This window comes from Xyrauchen texanus, chromosome 15 (genome assembly GCF_025860055.1).
Source record: "Xyrauchen texanus isolate HMW12.3.18 chromosome 15, RBS_HiC_50CHRs, whole genome shotgun sequence".
Taxonomy (NCBI): domain Eukaryota; kingdom Metazoa; phylum Chordata; class Actinopteri; order Cypriniformes; family Catostomidae; genus Xyrauchen; species Xyrauchen texanus.
Genome location: NC_068290.1, coordinates 6527405 through 6544527, shown reverse-complemented (window position 1 = coordinate 6544527; position 17123 = coordinate 6527405). Strand labels below are relative to the sequence as shown.

Here is a 17123-nt window from a genome sequence, read left to right as displayed (position 1 = left end):
CTTGCACGTCATTAAGTCGTACAATTTAACGTGGTGCGAGACCATACGAAATAACAAACTCGTAAATTATGAACTACTTTTCATGAGATTGGGTTGGATGAAATGATCAAGTGATGAAATGGTCTTAGAAATAGATTATTTTATTAGGATAAATACCCATAAATTCAGGACAAAATCCTATAGTAATTTTTTTTTATTATTATTTAAAATGAGCAGGTGTGCTGCAGACCGAGCGTGGTGGGCTGCTCTTTTAGTCCCAGTCTGCCCCTGGGTTTAGGTTTGTGTTACTGATAGGGTTAAGGTTTAGGGGTAGGTGTAGGGTTTCTTTAGGACTCTTTGAACCAATTGCATAACACTGCACAGTGATTGTGGTAATACCAAGAGGTAATTTTTATACTATGATATTACCATGGCTGTCAGGGTACTTCGAAGAATACCTTTATGTTGGTATCATACTTTGTGGTACTTTTCATAAGCCTTCTGCGTGTCTCCGAAAGCGTAGATGGGCATGTGTTAGATGCAAGCATTTAAATTGCCACGTGAATCTGTAGAGCGCGCGGGCGAGCGCGCGTTTTGTGTGTGTGTGTGTTCATCTCATTTACAGAGGCACACAGTGCATTTACACTGAACTACACTAGAAAACACGCACGCTCACGCATACACACTTCACCGCCCCTTCTCTCTCTCTCTCTCTCTCTCTCTCTCTCTCATTCTCCTCTTCTCCATCACTCTTGTTTGCGTGCGCGTGTGATAAATGATGTGAACACAATTTCACGCTGGGTTACAGTCATTCCAATGGCTCTTGTCGATCACGGACGATGAGATTTCATGATCCCCCCTTTGCATTACGGGAATATCACTCCAGCGTCGACGCAGTGCATGATCCAACTGGATTTCCCCCCCTCGTTTAACTGCTAAAGGATATTTTCGCATGCCTACAGACTAAAGAGACACGGAGAGCACGTTCAATGCCGTTGGAACATGTCATATGTTCCCTTTCAAGGTAAGAAGACTGATGGATTTGTGCTGCATCCCCTGTGTTCCTCCCTCAGCATCCTCTTGCGCTTGAGATGTTCTCTCCCTCTCAGTGTGATGCAGGACTGCTGTCATTTTATCACTCGAATACGCTCAAGTCAATCAGTTTGTGTGTGTGATTAAGAGGAATAGAGACCCCTCTGCCCCCTCATGACATTTTACAATAGAATTAAGTACACACAAACCAGGCAGTGTCTCTTGCATATGCATCCCCATGCTTAGAAACTCTCTAGCCAGATAAATCATATTGCATTATGAGCATGAATTGGCTCAGCCACTGGTTAACAGTACTGGACTAAAAATCCTTACATGAAGATACTTTTTTTGTTTGTTTCTTTATGTGCTTTTGCAGTTGAAGAAGTAATTGACTGGCAGATGTCATTGCTTTGGGGTAGGAATGAGCTTAGAGCCATTTCCATTTTTATTGCAACAGTATATCTGTGACCAATCCTCAATTGCAGGCACATTAGTACTTTTAACAGTCATTAAATACTGTATATTGCTGTTTTATACTCAGCAATAGGAAGAGTGCTGACTATCCATACATCATTTTAGATGTATTGTTTAATTTTCACTGCAATGACTGTGCTATGGTGTTTTGGAGTTTTATATCTTGTTAGTTTTATCACATTTGGGTTATTTTTTTCTTAAAATATGATGGAATAGTTATTCAAACTAATGTCCATATGGAGGAATATCATGACATTGTACAAGCTCTTGTCTTGTCCAGCAGGTCCATTCGGCACTGGTGAAAAAATTGAAATCTTATTACATAATATCGCAGAGGCTGTAAAGGAGAGCCTAAACGGTAGTTGTGTGTGCTTAACTGGCCTCATATGATATGATTATATATAGAAAGAAAAAGAAAGTCTGTATTAGACTTGGGACAGGGCAGAAAAGTAACTGGTCCAAAGACTGGCCTTGCGTGGCAATCTAAATTATTTTTGGGAATACAATGTGTCTGAGTTTCAAAATCAACTGCCACCCAAGTCGTTGGCAGGTTGTTGTGGAAAGTCACTTCTCTCATGGATTTGTTTTTCATGTTTTCTTGCTCTCTTGTTCTTGTGTGTCTAATTAAAGTGGGATACAATCATTTTAATCCTGACAAAATTACACACGTAAGCTTCTAGTTGCTCCCCAACGCTGATGGTCCAAATAGTTTCCAATAGTTTCATTGACAAGAGATATTGTCATAACAGACTCATAATGAGAAAGTTATAATACAATGCTCATTTCAAGACTTTTGCTGCCCATTAAATAGTTCTGTTTAAATGGTATGGATGGTTCACTGCATGCATGGTTAGGCCATAGAATGGACATGAATACTGTAAAGATTGTGTCCACATTGTAAAAAAGGTTCCAATATTCATGAAATCTGTCAGGGCTGGACTGGCAATTTGGCATACCGGGCATTTTCCCGGTGGGCCGACGCACTTTGAGGCCGATCAGGGGTGGACTGGCCAGAGGGTCGGTCGCGAAACCTGCCGAATGGGCCGCGATAAGCAATAATGACCTGCAGAATGGACCACAAAACGGCACAGCGATATGCAGAAACGTATAGCGAACGACATAATGTCATTTTGCAAAAATGTTGACAAAGTCCCATCATTTTCATGAGATCAGGCTGGTTTATTATTCATTCCACAAAACTGTCAGAGTTCAATTGCCTTATATATTTGTTTATTTGGATTCGCTTAGCATATATACATGGTTTTGGGCAGTGACCTCATGAATGAAGCTCAAACTTTATCATCCTTTACAAAAAGTCTCACCAAATTACATATGATTTCCAATAACCACTTTATTCCCACACTTCCCTTCTAAGTCAAAATGAACTCTCCTCGGGTTGGGTAGAAAGATCCAGTCTCTGTAAGAATACTAAAGCAGTAAGTGTTGTCAGCCACAGAGATTTATTTTTCTCTAGCTCTATTACAAAACCTAGTGAACTAACTTGCTATCTTCTACCTATAGTACATGTGCAGATGTTTTCAAATGTAACCTAATAAGTGACATATTTGGAACACTCTACATTGGCAGCAACTCTGTGCGGCACACAAAAAATGCTTCTCAAACTAAGCGAATGGAAAACGCGACTCACAATAGATTCCTATAGAGTCTGCCATTATGATGTAATTAAGCTAACATGCTAATACATAAAAAAACACTTAGCACACACAAGCATTGGATAAAATATATTTTTTTAAATCTTTTTTTAACTATATAATGATAAGTATCTTTAAAAATGACCCTTAAACAAGGTTTTTCACTGGGATTGCTTCCTTTCAAAGGATGCTGCCTTACATTTTGGCTAAAATCTATCTTAGAAGGTATGCTGTCTAGATTTTTGAACAGCCTTCACAATGGAAGCACACCCACAGTAATGTCTTAAAATGCTTTCTCACTAGGTTTCAGAACAGAGCGTCAGTCTCATTGACCCCAGCAGTGCAGAATAAATGAAGCTCTCTCTGCTCTGGGGTTTTAATGTTCACACCAGGACCACATAAGAAGCCTGCAAGAATAAAGCAGATGTTCTCTTATTATAAAATTGATTGTATAGTAATTTAATTATGCTCAAAGAATGTTTAGCCTACAGCTTGACTTAATGGTCCCTTGTAGTAAAGATGATCTCACCATTTTGATGGGGTTTAACTATTCATGTTAGCCAGAAGGTCATTTAGGGGCACAAAAGTTAATGACTGATTCACCCCTAAGCCAGAATATGGTCTTGCTAATAAAACTAATAATGCTACATCAGTCTGTCATTGCAGTAGTAAAATTTGGAAAGGTTTATTTTAAATGGCAAGTGCCTACATCTAAAAAACGGCAACTATAGTTTGTGATGAATTACCAATATCTTAAGCTGTAAAAGTTTTGCTTATAGGCCCACTTTGTTTATAGAGAAACTACTTTATCAATGTGCTGAAAATTGTTATGTGAATAATGGTAAAAAAATGGAGCATGCTAATTAGCGGTGCTTGCTAAGCCAACAATTGCTATTGCTTTTAGCTTTGAGTAGTGATTTCTACAAACCTCTAACCTTAAGTATTAATCTTTGGCACGTATATTGTTTGATGCCGTTTGTGCTACAGATGTGAATGATACTGCATTTGAGCAGTTGTTGAGGAGAGGTGTGCTTTATTGTTTAAATGGGTGAAAAAATCCCTTCGACTTCCTTACAGGTGGGACACAAGCAATATCCAGGGACCAGAATATCATGACTTGAAGGTGGCTCTCTTTACTTGGGCCAGATCACCCGAGCAACCAAATAGCAACACACTAAAAGCCACTCAAAACACCTTAGCAACTGCATAGCAATGCTGTGGCAACCACCCACAACATCGTAGCATCGTGTTGGCGAGTTTTTGCACAAGCAGGCACCACTTTTCTTTTTTCTTCAGAAAATGTAAAAATCGAGTTGGTGGTATTGTTTCAAAATACTTTCAATGATCCGATTTTATTCCGTGTATGGAGTGATGTCATTGTATTATACTGTATGTGATGTTCTGATCTGTTACAACACATTCTTCTTCTTGAAACGATGTATAGCCTATCATATGAGTTTTAACTCAATCATCAAAAAACATGTATTCATTTACATTTCAAATTATCCAGAAGCTTTTATCCAAAGCGACTTACAAATGAGGAATTTAGCAAAAGCAATTTAATCATAAGGACTCAATAACATGAGAAATGCTGTAATACAAAGTTTCAAATTGCTCTGAGAAGTAGAAGTAGGGAGAAAGGGGAGAAACAAGAGGTGAAACTGTGGAGTGTTTTTTTTTAATGAACAAAGAAGACTAGTGCATTAGTAGGATTGGGTGAAGTGCTCATGAAAGAGATGTGTCTTTACATGTTTCTTGAAAATAGTTAGAGAATTTGCTGTTGGATTTCAGAAGGTCGTCCCACCAGCAAAGAATGGTGAACGTGAAAGTCCAAGAAAGCGATTTTGTGCCTTTGTGAGATGGCACCAGGATGGACCATGCAAACTTCTGGAGGGCTTACTCTAGACTTGAAGTAGTGAGGGTAGGTTGTGGGATGCAGAACCAGTGGCTGTTCTGTAAGTGAGCATCAATGCCTTGAACTTGATGTAAGCAACCAATGGCAGGAAGTTGTTCAAAATTAATTACAGATGTTTAACTGTACATAAAGGAAGTCCTGCCAGAAGCGCAATGCAGTATTCCAGTCTAGATATGACAAGAGCTTGGAAAACAAGTTGTGTAACAGGCTCAGATAAGAAAAGTCTCATCATCCTATATGGTCCATGAAGATCAACTGATCCTCAAACACAACCCCAAGATCCTTGGTTGTCCTTGATGGTGTAATCATTGACTAGTCTAGCTGAATGGTGAAGTTATATTCTATAGCTGGGCTCGCTAGAACAACAAGAAGTTTTGTCTTTGCTAGGTTGAGTTGGAGGTGGTGTTTTCCATACAGAATGAGATGTCTACCAGGCAGGCAAAGATCCATGCAGGTACCTTAGGATCGTCAGGCTGGAATGAGAGATAAAGTTGTGTATAATAAGCATAACAATGATAGGAAAAGCCATGTGCCTGATTGACAAATCCGGTAATGTCATGTATATGTAGAAGAGGAGGGGCCCGGGCACTGAACCCTGAAGTACACCAGTAGCTTGTCAGTGTGACTTGGACACCGCTCCCCTCCAAGACACCCTGAAGGACCTACCTGTGAGGTAAGACTCAAACCAGCAAGGGTGGAAAGGAGGATCTGGTGGTTAACCGCATCGAAAGCACCAGAAAGTTTTAGCAGAATGAGAATAGATGATTTGGATGCTGCTCTTGCCAGCCGCAGATCTTCAAGACTTGAAGTCTTAGTTGAGGTTCTGAAAGTTAAATACCTTTTATTTTGTTGATTAAAGACCTCATGAATTCAAAAAGTTTTGTGAATTTTAGTAGATCCCATGTCCATTATCTTTGAGGGCAACTATACCCTCCTAAAAGCAGATAAAATGTTAATTTCATACAGGCTAAATATTATATTTCTGTTCCGGGAAAACAGAGCAACAAATATTAATGACTCATGTTGCATTACGGCTCTCTAGAATGAAAATGTTCCTCTCCCTACAACCGACTAGCAAGTAGCAAATTATTCATGGCTGTTAAATTAGTTAGTCTGGATTACACTTAAACTTTTCTTCTTTGTCAAATTAGATGGTCATGTAGCATATAATAATACATGTACAGGTCATGTACAGAATAATATGAAATCTGCACATTGGCACCTTACACAGAAGAGATATTTGTGAGTCCATAAAGTCTAGAGTTGGAGATCTCACTGAAGACACCGATCAGTGTGAGTAATATTTACAGCTCATATACTGAGAGCATCGGCCAGCTGACACTGTTAAACTAAAGCTGTGCCACAGTAACTTCTTGTGAATGTTTGGAGAAGAGAAATGGACAATCCAGACTTGATTCTTCAGATACAAAACATGATGGAGAGAATTTAGATTTTCACTTTTTTAGGGAACTCTAGTGGGATTCCAAAACTATGTGTATGTAGTATGAACAGACACATTTTCATTGTGTTATGAATTGACACGTATTTGTGTTGCTGTCACAAATGTAAGGCAATGAAGGCAGACGAAGGTTGAGGATCCAAATGCAGCTTACTTTATTACTAACAAAATACAAAGAAAAGCCCTCAATGGGGAAATAAACAAGAACAGAGAACTCGGGCAGGGAACACAGACCAGGCTAACTACATTCACAAACATTCAACAATAGACAAGGACTGAACCAAAAACCGGGGTATAAATACATGAACAAGGGACAAAGGGGCCAATGAACAAACAGAACTCAAAACAAGATAACAAGATGATAACAGAAGCAAATGGCAAACTAATCAGGACAGGTGAAAACAATGACAGAAAACACGAACGCTAACAAGACTGTGGAGCTACAAAAGGGACAACAGTGAAAACTATGGAATAACAAAAAGGGACAAAAATGGAAAACAAAGGTGCAACGGTGTTATGTACAAGACAAGGTCATACATAACAGTTGCATTATGAATTGATGTATATTTGCATTGCATTATGAATTGAAAGCATGTATTTGCGTTATGAATTGATACATTTGCATTGTTATCAATTTACATATTTGCGTTATTATGAATTGAGACTGTACATTTGCAGAATTGAAGATGCATATTTACACTGCTTTATGAATTGACACTTATTTGCATTGTGTTATAAATTGACAAATATTTACGTTGTGTTACAAATTGAGAATGGATATTTGCATTGTGTTATGAATTGACATATTTGCATTGCGCTATAATTGCTGCATAATTGCATTGCGAAATGAATTGACTCATTTGTATTTTGTTATGAATTGACACATATATATACTTTACATTATGAATTGAGAATGCATATTCACACTGCATTGTGAATTGTTCAATATTTGTGTTGTGAATTGAGTGCACATATTTGCTCTGCCTTATAAATTGAGAAATATTTGTGCTGCGTTATAAATTGAGAACGCATATTTGTGTTGCGTTATGAATTGCCGTATATTTACATTGTGCTATGAATTGAAGCTAGAATGTGAAATCGAACTTGCATAGTTACGTTTCTGTGTTCCCATACTTGTGTAGAGTAAGTTTCAAGACTTTATGTGATGAAGTATGCAGATACTCTGCCAGGACACCTGTGTGAACTTGAAGTTAACTGACTTCATACATCCATTAAAAATGACCTTGACATCAGTTTGTTAAAAATGATAAGTCTGTCATCATTTTCAGCCTCAGTCACCATTCACCTTCATGGCATCTTTTTTTTTTTTTACATACAATGAAAGAGAATAGTGTCTGAGGCTTACATTCTGCCTAACATCTCCTGTGTCTCTCAGAAGAAAGAAAGTCATATGGGGTTAGAACAACATGAGGGTGAGTAAATGACAGCATTTTCATTTTTGGGTGAACAGTCCCTTTAAAAGTAATTGCACAAATGGCTCTGAAAAGTTAGTTCTGAGAAAACCTCTTTTTTATTATTATTATTATTTTTGCAGATGCCATGTCTGGTTTGATATTTGGTTTGCAATGCAATGACATTAATTTATTTCAAAGTGTGGCTTCAGTATCCAAATACATTTTGGGGCCACTGTGTTTGCACCCCAATTATTTGAGAGCAGCATATACTGTGTAAATCATTCATTTTTTGCAGTGTTAGTTCCTGCAGTGAAGAGCATTACCACACTCAGAGAGACAGATGACAGATGCACTAGGTAGGTGGAGTGTGGCAGACTGCCTGTTTCAGGACTGTGTGGCTCACACACTCGCTCACTGATGCAGTGATAAAGAATGGAGCTTACTGTAATTGACTGTAATCATCTATACACATACACACACAGTCAGGGCAATAGAGCCAATGGACCCTGTCTTAGAAGAACATCATACAGGCATTTAATTACAACAACATTGATGGACTGTTTGTGTGTGCATTCCTTCATAATTTATTTGGGACCATTTGCAATGTTTAGGTGAATATGTAAAAGACCCTATTCGTAGTTAGTAGCAACAAGAAAACACTTGATTGTGTGACTGTCGGTTATTTTGATGTGCTTTGCCTTCACAAAGAATTGAGAGCTTCAGGTCTCATTGATGCTGTGAATATATACAGGCTTTGATGCCAAATAATTTCAGTCTGTTTCCAAAAGACACACATGATCAATCCTATGACTGCCTTCAACCATTCTTAGTTGTGTATCATTTAGGTATCCACTTTGGTTGAGCTATTTGTCCTTAAATGCCTTAGGAGAGATATAAATAGATACAAATGAGACCATTATTGACATACTGCATGTGAGTAGAGCTATAAAAATGTTTGTGATTAGCATAAAGGATTTTTGCTGCTTGTTCAATTTATTAACTTATATTAATTTATTAATTAACTAAAGTAACAATTCTAGAACATTTTGTCACAACTTAATTTCATTGCGTGCTATCTATTTACATGTGTAAAATTGAAGTTTACTTAATCCATTTTAGTTGTGACTACATCAATACTTTTTGTGGTGTTAATGTAGCATTTATGTAACTGGGCAGGGGATTTATTGCTCGCTTTGTTGAGCAAACACTATGCTAACCATAGCATAGTTATAATACTACACTATGCTATGTATTTAGCATGCTTACATTCATTTTCACATGTCAGTGCATAAAGAAATAAAATATATTTATTTGAGTTACAATGACATAATTTTGGTTCTTTCTACACAGATTTGTTTGTGTTGAAATTACATAGTAATTTTAAGAGAAGAAAACACATTTCAAACATGTGTCACCACAGTCCACGATTGAATCAGGTTCAGCCAAAGTTCATTCATTCAAGTTAGGAGTTTGTTTAAATCCCTATCCCAATGTTTAAATGACTCTTACCTTGAAGTAATCTTGAAGGCTATATCTTGTGTTTTCAGGAGATCGCATAGATCAGAAAGCACATGAGAATTACATAGATAAATATTACAGGGTTACATTAGTGTTGAATTGAGGTGAATTTATTTTTATTGGCTAATTCATTTAAAATGTACATACTTTCCTCACAAAACACAGGTGCTTTAGGAATTAAAACATGCATCATCCTTTGAATATCATATAAAGGAATTAATGAAATGAGTAGCCTAAAGTTTTTTGTCCCACAGACATAGTCAACTAGTCAAACATGTTTTGCAGTATTATGGAGATTAGTGAATTATGTTCCATTAATATTAAAATAATTTATATTGCTTTGTTTATCTGTGCCATAACCACAATGTAGCAAGTTTGAATTTGTTCAAACTAATAAAATATCAGTTTATTTATGCATGCACTTTTGTCCTGATGTTTATTCATTAATTATTTTATAGGCTGGGATGCCTTTAATTAGTTCAGTAATGATATCAAGTGTGTAAGATTCATCAGTAAAGCACTAGGGCTCCTTTTACAAACTTTGCTCTGCATGTAAAATTATGGATATTGAGTTCCCCTTCTGTCACTCACTCAGCGTTGTGTCAATGTAGTAATACTAGGGGTCGCTCTTGAGAGCCCCAAAACACCTCATATCTTTGAGAAAAGGCCAATAAGAATTGACGATTGGAATTTGCATACCACTCCCCCGAACATACTGGTATAAAAGGGAGCTGGAATGCAGAGTTCATTCTGATTTTTTCTTCAGTGCCGAGCTGTTGTGTATCAGCGAGCTGAATTCCACTGCTGTTCCATTTTGTTTGCTGTTGGATATATGGCGCATTCCCGTAGCTTTCTCTCCATCTGCACGCTCAGTGCAGAGTATGCCCCTGTGCCTTTTGACAGCGCTAAAACAATGTATTTCACCTCTAAAGAGTATATTTCTTCTAATAAAGCAAACACATTGACGTTGAACGTCTTTTTAAAGATGTCTTTAATTTAACGGAGGTGAAGGGCAAGAACGGCGCCGTCCTACATGCGGAGATCACGGTCCTTCTGCAGAAGGGCGCAAAAGAAACTGTCCCCCCAACCGAGGTGAGGCAAGGGTTTTATGTTCTGAAGAAGGGCGGTGGGTTGCGGCCAATACTGGGACCTGAAGGTAGACCTGAAAGACACATACTTTCACTACTCATTTTACCACTACACAGACCATTCCTAAGGTTCACATTTGGCAGTCGGGCGTTTCAGTACAAGTTCCTCCCCTTCGGCCTGTCCCTGTACCCTCGCGTCTTCACGAAGGTCGCAGAGTCAGCCCTTGCCCCGTTAAGGGAAGTGAGCATTCGCATACTCAATTACCTTGACGATTGGCAGATTATAGCGCACTCTCGAGATTTACCATGTACACACTGGGACCTGGTGCTCACGCACCTCATCCGTTTAGGGCTTTGGGTCAACTGGGAAAAGAGCAAGCTCTCCCCAGGTCAAAGCATCTCTTTTCTTGGTATGGAGTTAGACTCAGTCTCTATGTTAGCGTGCCTCACAAGTGAGTGCGTGTAGTCGGTGCTGAACTGCCTGAACTTGTCCAGTCGGAGAATGGCGTTCATACTGACATACTTTCAGAGGTTACTGGGGGATATGGCATCCTCAGCGGCAGTCACGGCACTCAGGATGATGCATACGAGACTGCTACAGCTCTGGCTTCAGACTCGAGTCCTGAGGTACGCATGGCGCCACGGCACACATTGCATGGCTATCACGCCTGCCTGCCACCGCTTCTTCAGTCCTTGGATAGACCTTGCATTCCTGCGGGCTGGAGTCCCCCTACAGCAAGTGTCCAGGAGTGTCGTGGTTACGACAGACACCTCCAAGTCAGGCTGAGGTGCCATGTACAACGGGCACGAGCTGCTGGTTCTTGGACAGGACCGTGTCTGTGTTGGCACGTCAACTGCCTCGAGTTACTGGCAGTACAGCTCGCCCTGCGGAGGCTACTGCTGTTGACCCAGGGCAAGCACGTTTTGGTCCGGACGTACAACATGACGACAGTGGCTTATATAAACAGCCAATGCGGTTTACACTGGTCGCATGTCACAACTTGCCGGTCACATCCTCCTCTGGAGTTAGCAGGGACTCAGATCGCTGCAGGCCTCTCACTTCCCCGGCAACCTCAACATCACATCGGATGCGTGATCGCAGCAGGTGATGCTCAGGGGAGAGTGGAGACTCCACCCACAGGTGGTCCAGCTGATTTGGAGTCATTTCGGCAAGCACAGGTAGACCTGTCGCTCCCCAAGAATCCTCCCACTGGTATGCCCTGACGGAAGCGCCCCTCAAAACAGATGCGCTGGCACAAAGCTGGCCCCGGGGGCTGCACAAATGTGTGTTCCCCCCAGTAAGCCTACTTGCACAGACCTTGTGTAAGGTCGGGGAGGACGAGGAACAAGTCAACCTTGTGGCGCTGTATTGGCCCACCCAGACTTGGTTCTCGGACCTCATGCTCCTCACGACAGCACCTCCCTGGCAAATTCTCCTGAGGCAGGATCTTCTTTCTCAGGGACAGGGCACCATCTGGCACCCATGCCCAGACCTCTGGAATTTCCACGTCTGGTCCCTGGATGGGAGGCAGAAGACTAAAGTGGTTTACCGCCCACAGTTGTAAACACTATCGCTCCGGCCGGGGCTCCTTCTACAAGGCAGCTCGTGGTGAGCCTGCAAGCGAAGCTGCCCCGGGAGGAGGCAGACCCAGCCTTATCGTTGCAGTGTCCGGTGCATGCTTTGCGCATCTATTGGGATTGCACGCAGCGCTCTATATGCTCTGAGCAGCTCTTTGCCTGCTTTGGTGGACAGCGGGAAAGGGAACGCTGTCTCCAAACAGAGGCTTTCCCACTGGGTCATGAACACCATCGTGTTGGCTTACCAGGCCCAGGCCGTGCCAACCCTTTCAGGTAATACGAGCACACTCTACAAGGAGTCTGGCATCCTCGTTGACACTGGCCAATGGCACTTCTCTAGCAGACACCAAGAGCAGCGGTCTGGGCAACACCCAATACCTTTGAAATTTTACAATCACCGGGTTGAGTTGGTTTCGTCCCATGTTCTTTCAGGTGTGAACAGGTAAGTTTCCTAATGCGGCCAGGTGTACCGAATGCATATAGCGCTTTTCCCCTCTACGAGGTGAAGGCATGCGCTCTTCTCTCCCATGCATGTTCACGATCCATGAACACTGGATGTCCATCCTCCTAGCCCTCTGGCTCACGAATTCAGCGGAGGAATTCATAGTCTGACCCAATACATGTACTAATATACCCTGTACAGGGGTAAGTGCCCACAGGTGTCGGTTACCCCGTTAACCTCCTGTGATGTATCTTCCACGGCACGATCTCCTTTTCGTAGACCCGCGTCTCCCTTGGGAAGAGCCCTCTCTGGCCCGGTCACTGTGTTTGTAGAGCTCCTCCCCTTCAAAGGTGCAGCCTTGAGCCCATGTGACATATATTTGCCACTCAAACCGGTGACGCTTCACGTAGTACTTTGTTTCTGGGTTTTTCTCTCAAGGGTATTTTCATGGGATTTTTCTCTTCAAATGCCCCTACTTAAGTCACATTCCTGTCCACTGGATTTTAAAAGAAAACAGAAAATATATATTTTTTTTTAGTTTAGTGATTTTTCTTTTATGCCCCTCGTTTTAAAGAAATAGTTTGAAAATAAAAAGTCTGCCACTATTTACACACCCTTATGTCATTCCAAACCTGCATGTTGTTGTTGTTTTTTCCCCATGGAACACAAAACGAACATTTTTAGAATGTTTATAGTGACCATGCCTGTCAAGCTCTAAAAAGTACTATAAAAGCAGTCCAATTGACTTTTGTGCTAAATGATAGCTTTGAGTGACATACTGAATTTTAAGTCTTTATTCAATGAATATCTTCTCCTCTTCTGCAGCTCTTAAAGGGATAGTTCACCCAAAAATAAAAATTCTCTCATCATTTACTCACCCTCATGCCATCCCAGATGTGTATGACTTTCTTTCTTCTGCATAACACAAACAAAGGTTTTTAGAAGAATATCTCAGCTCTTTAGGTTTATACAATGCAAGTAAATGGTGACCAAAACTTTTAAGCTCCAAAAAGCACATAAAAATATAAAAAGTAATCCATCAGACGCCAGTGTTTTAATCCATGTCTTCTGTAGTGATCCAATTGGTTTTGGGTGAGAACATGAAAATGTAACTCGTATTTTACGGTTCATCTTGCCATTGCAGTCTCTAGGAACGATCATGATTTTAGGCTTGATTAAACTTCCTAGTGCTTCACACATGCGCAGAACACTAGATGCCGCTAGGAAGTGTAATCGAGTTGAAATCATGATCTCCAAGGAAACTGCAGTCAAGATATATAGTGACAAATTAGAAAACAAAACTGTAAAACTGCTTTGATTCCTTTAGAAGACACCGATTTAACCACTGGAGTCTTATGGATTACTTATATGCTGTTTTTATGTGCTTTTTGGGGCTTCAAAGTTTTGTTCACCATGCACTCGCATTGTATGACCTTCAGAGCTGAGATATTCTTCTAAAAATCTTTGTTTGTTTCTGCAGATACACATCCAGGATGGCATGAGGTTTAGTACATAATGAGATGATTTTCATTTTTGGGTAAACCATTCCTTTAAATCTCAAGCCACCTCCACACTAATAAGTTTTAGTTTGAAAACGCATTTGTTTTGCTATGTTTACACCTCGTGATCACACTAGAGTAGCATTATCCTCCACTGAAACTAGAGCATTTTAAAATCGCTCTCCATTAACACATACTTTGGAAAACAATGACGGTAGGAAACTGAACGACATGCAGGTGAGCAAATAATGCCAGAACTTTCATTTTTGAGTGAACTGTTGCTTTAAATTTAGTTTGATATAATGTATGAAGTAACAGCATCTGGCAGCAGAGCTTATTACTATTTAGCAGTCTTCTGTAAGAAGCTGTAGGTTTGAGATTGAAGCGAGACACAGTGGAGGGCATCTGTCTACTCCAGTTAGCGCAACTCAACATGGCAGTAACCCTTGAGGTTGTGTTTGTGCCATTGCTTGTCATGTCACATGATGACATCACTCCTTGGAGTGTTGGCTACAAATGTGCTAACAAACACGCAGACACAAGCATCATTGCTTTGCCCTTTGCTGAGTACCTGCAAAGCCATATATAAGAAAAAGTGCCTGGCCAGTCTTTAAAGGCATTATTCATTTCAAATGAAAATTCTGTAATTATTTTCTCACTCATGTTGTACCAAACCAATATGCTGTTTAATTTTTCTGTGGAATTAAGATTTTTTAAAGAATCTTAAAGTAGCACTTTTCTATGAAACAATGTTTAGCGATGACACCTGTCAAGCTCCAAAAAGGAAAAAATTAAATAAAACACTACAAGAGCACCATAAAAGTTGTCCTTTTGACTCGTGCACCACTGAAAAGGTTTGTGTTTGGGTCAGACAGAAATGTAAGTTGTTACTCACTGATAATTGATGTTATTGATGCCAAACGTCATTGGTTTTCACTTGTGACACCATGCTGTTACTTCCAAACACAATGCTGTAGTTTCTGGACTCAGACATGGGCTTCATGCAGTCTTTTGCAGAGAAGAATTATGGTCTGTTCCTCACACAGAGCAACTGGATGGCTTCAAAGGCCTTAGAATATAGTGTACATATGGACTACCTTTATGGTGCGTTTTGGTCATTTTTGGAGCTTCACAGACTTGGTCAATATAAACTGTCCTTGTATGACAAGATCAGCAAAACAAAATGTTCAAAATTTCTCCTTTTGCAAGGAAAATTAACAGTAGGGTGTTTGGATAACATGAGAGTAAGTAATGACAGAATTTTTATGTTTGAATGAACTGTTCTTTTAAACGGTTCCTTCATAGAGCTGTGAAGTCTTTTGGGATAAAGCTGGAAAGCAGCTCTTGAAGGTGAGCTTTAGAAATGAGTTCGATGAAGGAGTTTGTTATGCGAATTTTAATATCGCCCCTTGTCCACTCCCTACTGACAGCGCATTAGAGTTGTGTAGCCGTAAGCTGTTTTCTGCACGTCTCTGGTTCTTTTTTATGCTGCCCTTTTGCAGGATGACCTAAGTTTAGCTGGAGAGGATATCTGTGTTAAATTGCTTATATGCAATAACATGCTCCACACACACACACACACACACACACACACACACACACACACACACACACATATATGTTGGAGCAGCTATCCATAGACATAATGATTTTTATATTGAATGAACTATAGATTATATCCCCTACCCCTAAACCTAACCCTCACAAAAAACTTTTTGCATTTTTACATTTTCCAAAAAATATAATTTAGTATGTTTTTTAAGTGATTTGAATTATGTGGACACTAGAAATGTCCACATAAACCACATTTATAGCATAATACCCTTGTAATTACCAGTTTGTAACCTAAAAAATGGTCCTCGTATACCACATAAACATGCCCACACACACACACACATACACACAGTCACCAGTACTAGATAACCCCCTTCTTTTTCCACAGCAAAATTATTTTCTTAAAGGGGTAGTTCACACAAAAATACTTAATTTATTAGAATATAACTTCTGTTATGAGAATAGACGGTTTTAGCTTTCCAACCAGCCTGTCACAGCACATTTGCTAGTGACATGAGATTGAGGCAATCTCAATCTCAAAAAATATGTTTTCCGATCAATGGTAGACAGAGGGAGTGTTTGGGGAAACCTTATTGAAAACAATAATTCTCTGTTTGGTGCCACTAAAGGCACAAAAATTACACACTTCACCTTTAATTTAAGATATATTCTCTTCAAAAATAAGTCCTAAACCTTAATATTTTTTTAAGGACTTAAAAAATTCTGTTTTAATCGATAAAAGATAGTGATTTAGGTACAGTAAAAATACTGATTATAGGACCCTATGATTTCAACGTTGTTGAAATTTGGGATGAAATTAATTTCCTGTAGGGCTGCTAAGTTAATCAAATTAAAATCATGATAAGGTTAAGTGTGATAATTAACCCTTTAAGCTCAGAGGGTGTTTTTAAAAATTTCCTTTTTCAGTGGGTTACCCAAAATTAAAGGTTTATAAGAAAACTTAAAATTGTTTTAATTATATAGATTATGATAAATTCTGAGACTCTCAGCATAAGAAACTGCTGATTTGATATTATATATCAGGGTGTTAATAAGGTAGCTTTGAAAAAAATATTTTAGTTTGATCCCAATCATGTTAACGGTTACTGAGTAAATTTTTTGTTGAAACAACAAAGCAATCAAAAGTTATAACATTACAAAATAATTTATCAGTGTCTCCAAGTGTTCAAAGCCTCTCCAAAAAAATAAAACATAAGAACTTATTACATATGCAAATACAACAATGACTAAAGGTATGCTCTCTCTCTCTCCAAATCATGGAGGAACGAGTAACGAGATTTCATTCACTTCCATTCTTTGTCATTCGAGCCATCATTGAGTCTGTGTCATGTACTTGGCCCCATCTGGTGGCCATATGTAATTAGAGTGAACGATCATCTCTGCCCTTATTTGGATGACTTCCACCTCTGGTTGCAGCGATCTGAATCCTAATACGTTTGCTTTAGCATTCCATGATGCAGGAAAACATAAAACATTATTTCCAATGAAGTCATCTGA

At 39.5% G+C, this 17123-nt stretch overlaps 1 protein-coding gene across 6 annotated transcripts in view; it reads left to right on the top strand.

The window, feature by feature from the left end:
- The first annotated feature begins 780 nt into the window (after positions 1-780).
- syngap1b (synaptic Ras GTPase activating protein 1b) overlaps positions 781-17123 on the top strand; it is a 172420-nt gene continuing 156077 nt past the window's right edge. For all 6 annotated transcript variants that reach the window (XM_052144284.1, XM_052144282.1, XM_052144281.1 and 3 more), the window contains exon 1: positions 781-1003. In XM_052144284.1, the coding sequence (XP_052000244.1) occupies positions 982-1003 (22 nt within the window). In that variant the 5' untranslated portion in view covers positions 781-981. The remainder of the gene's footprint in view (positions 1004-17123) is intronic.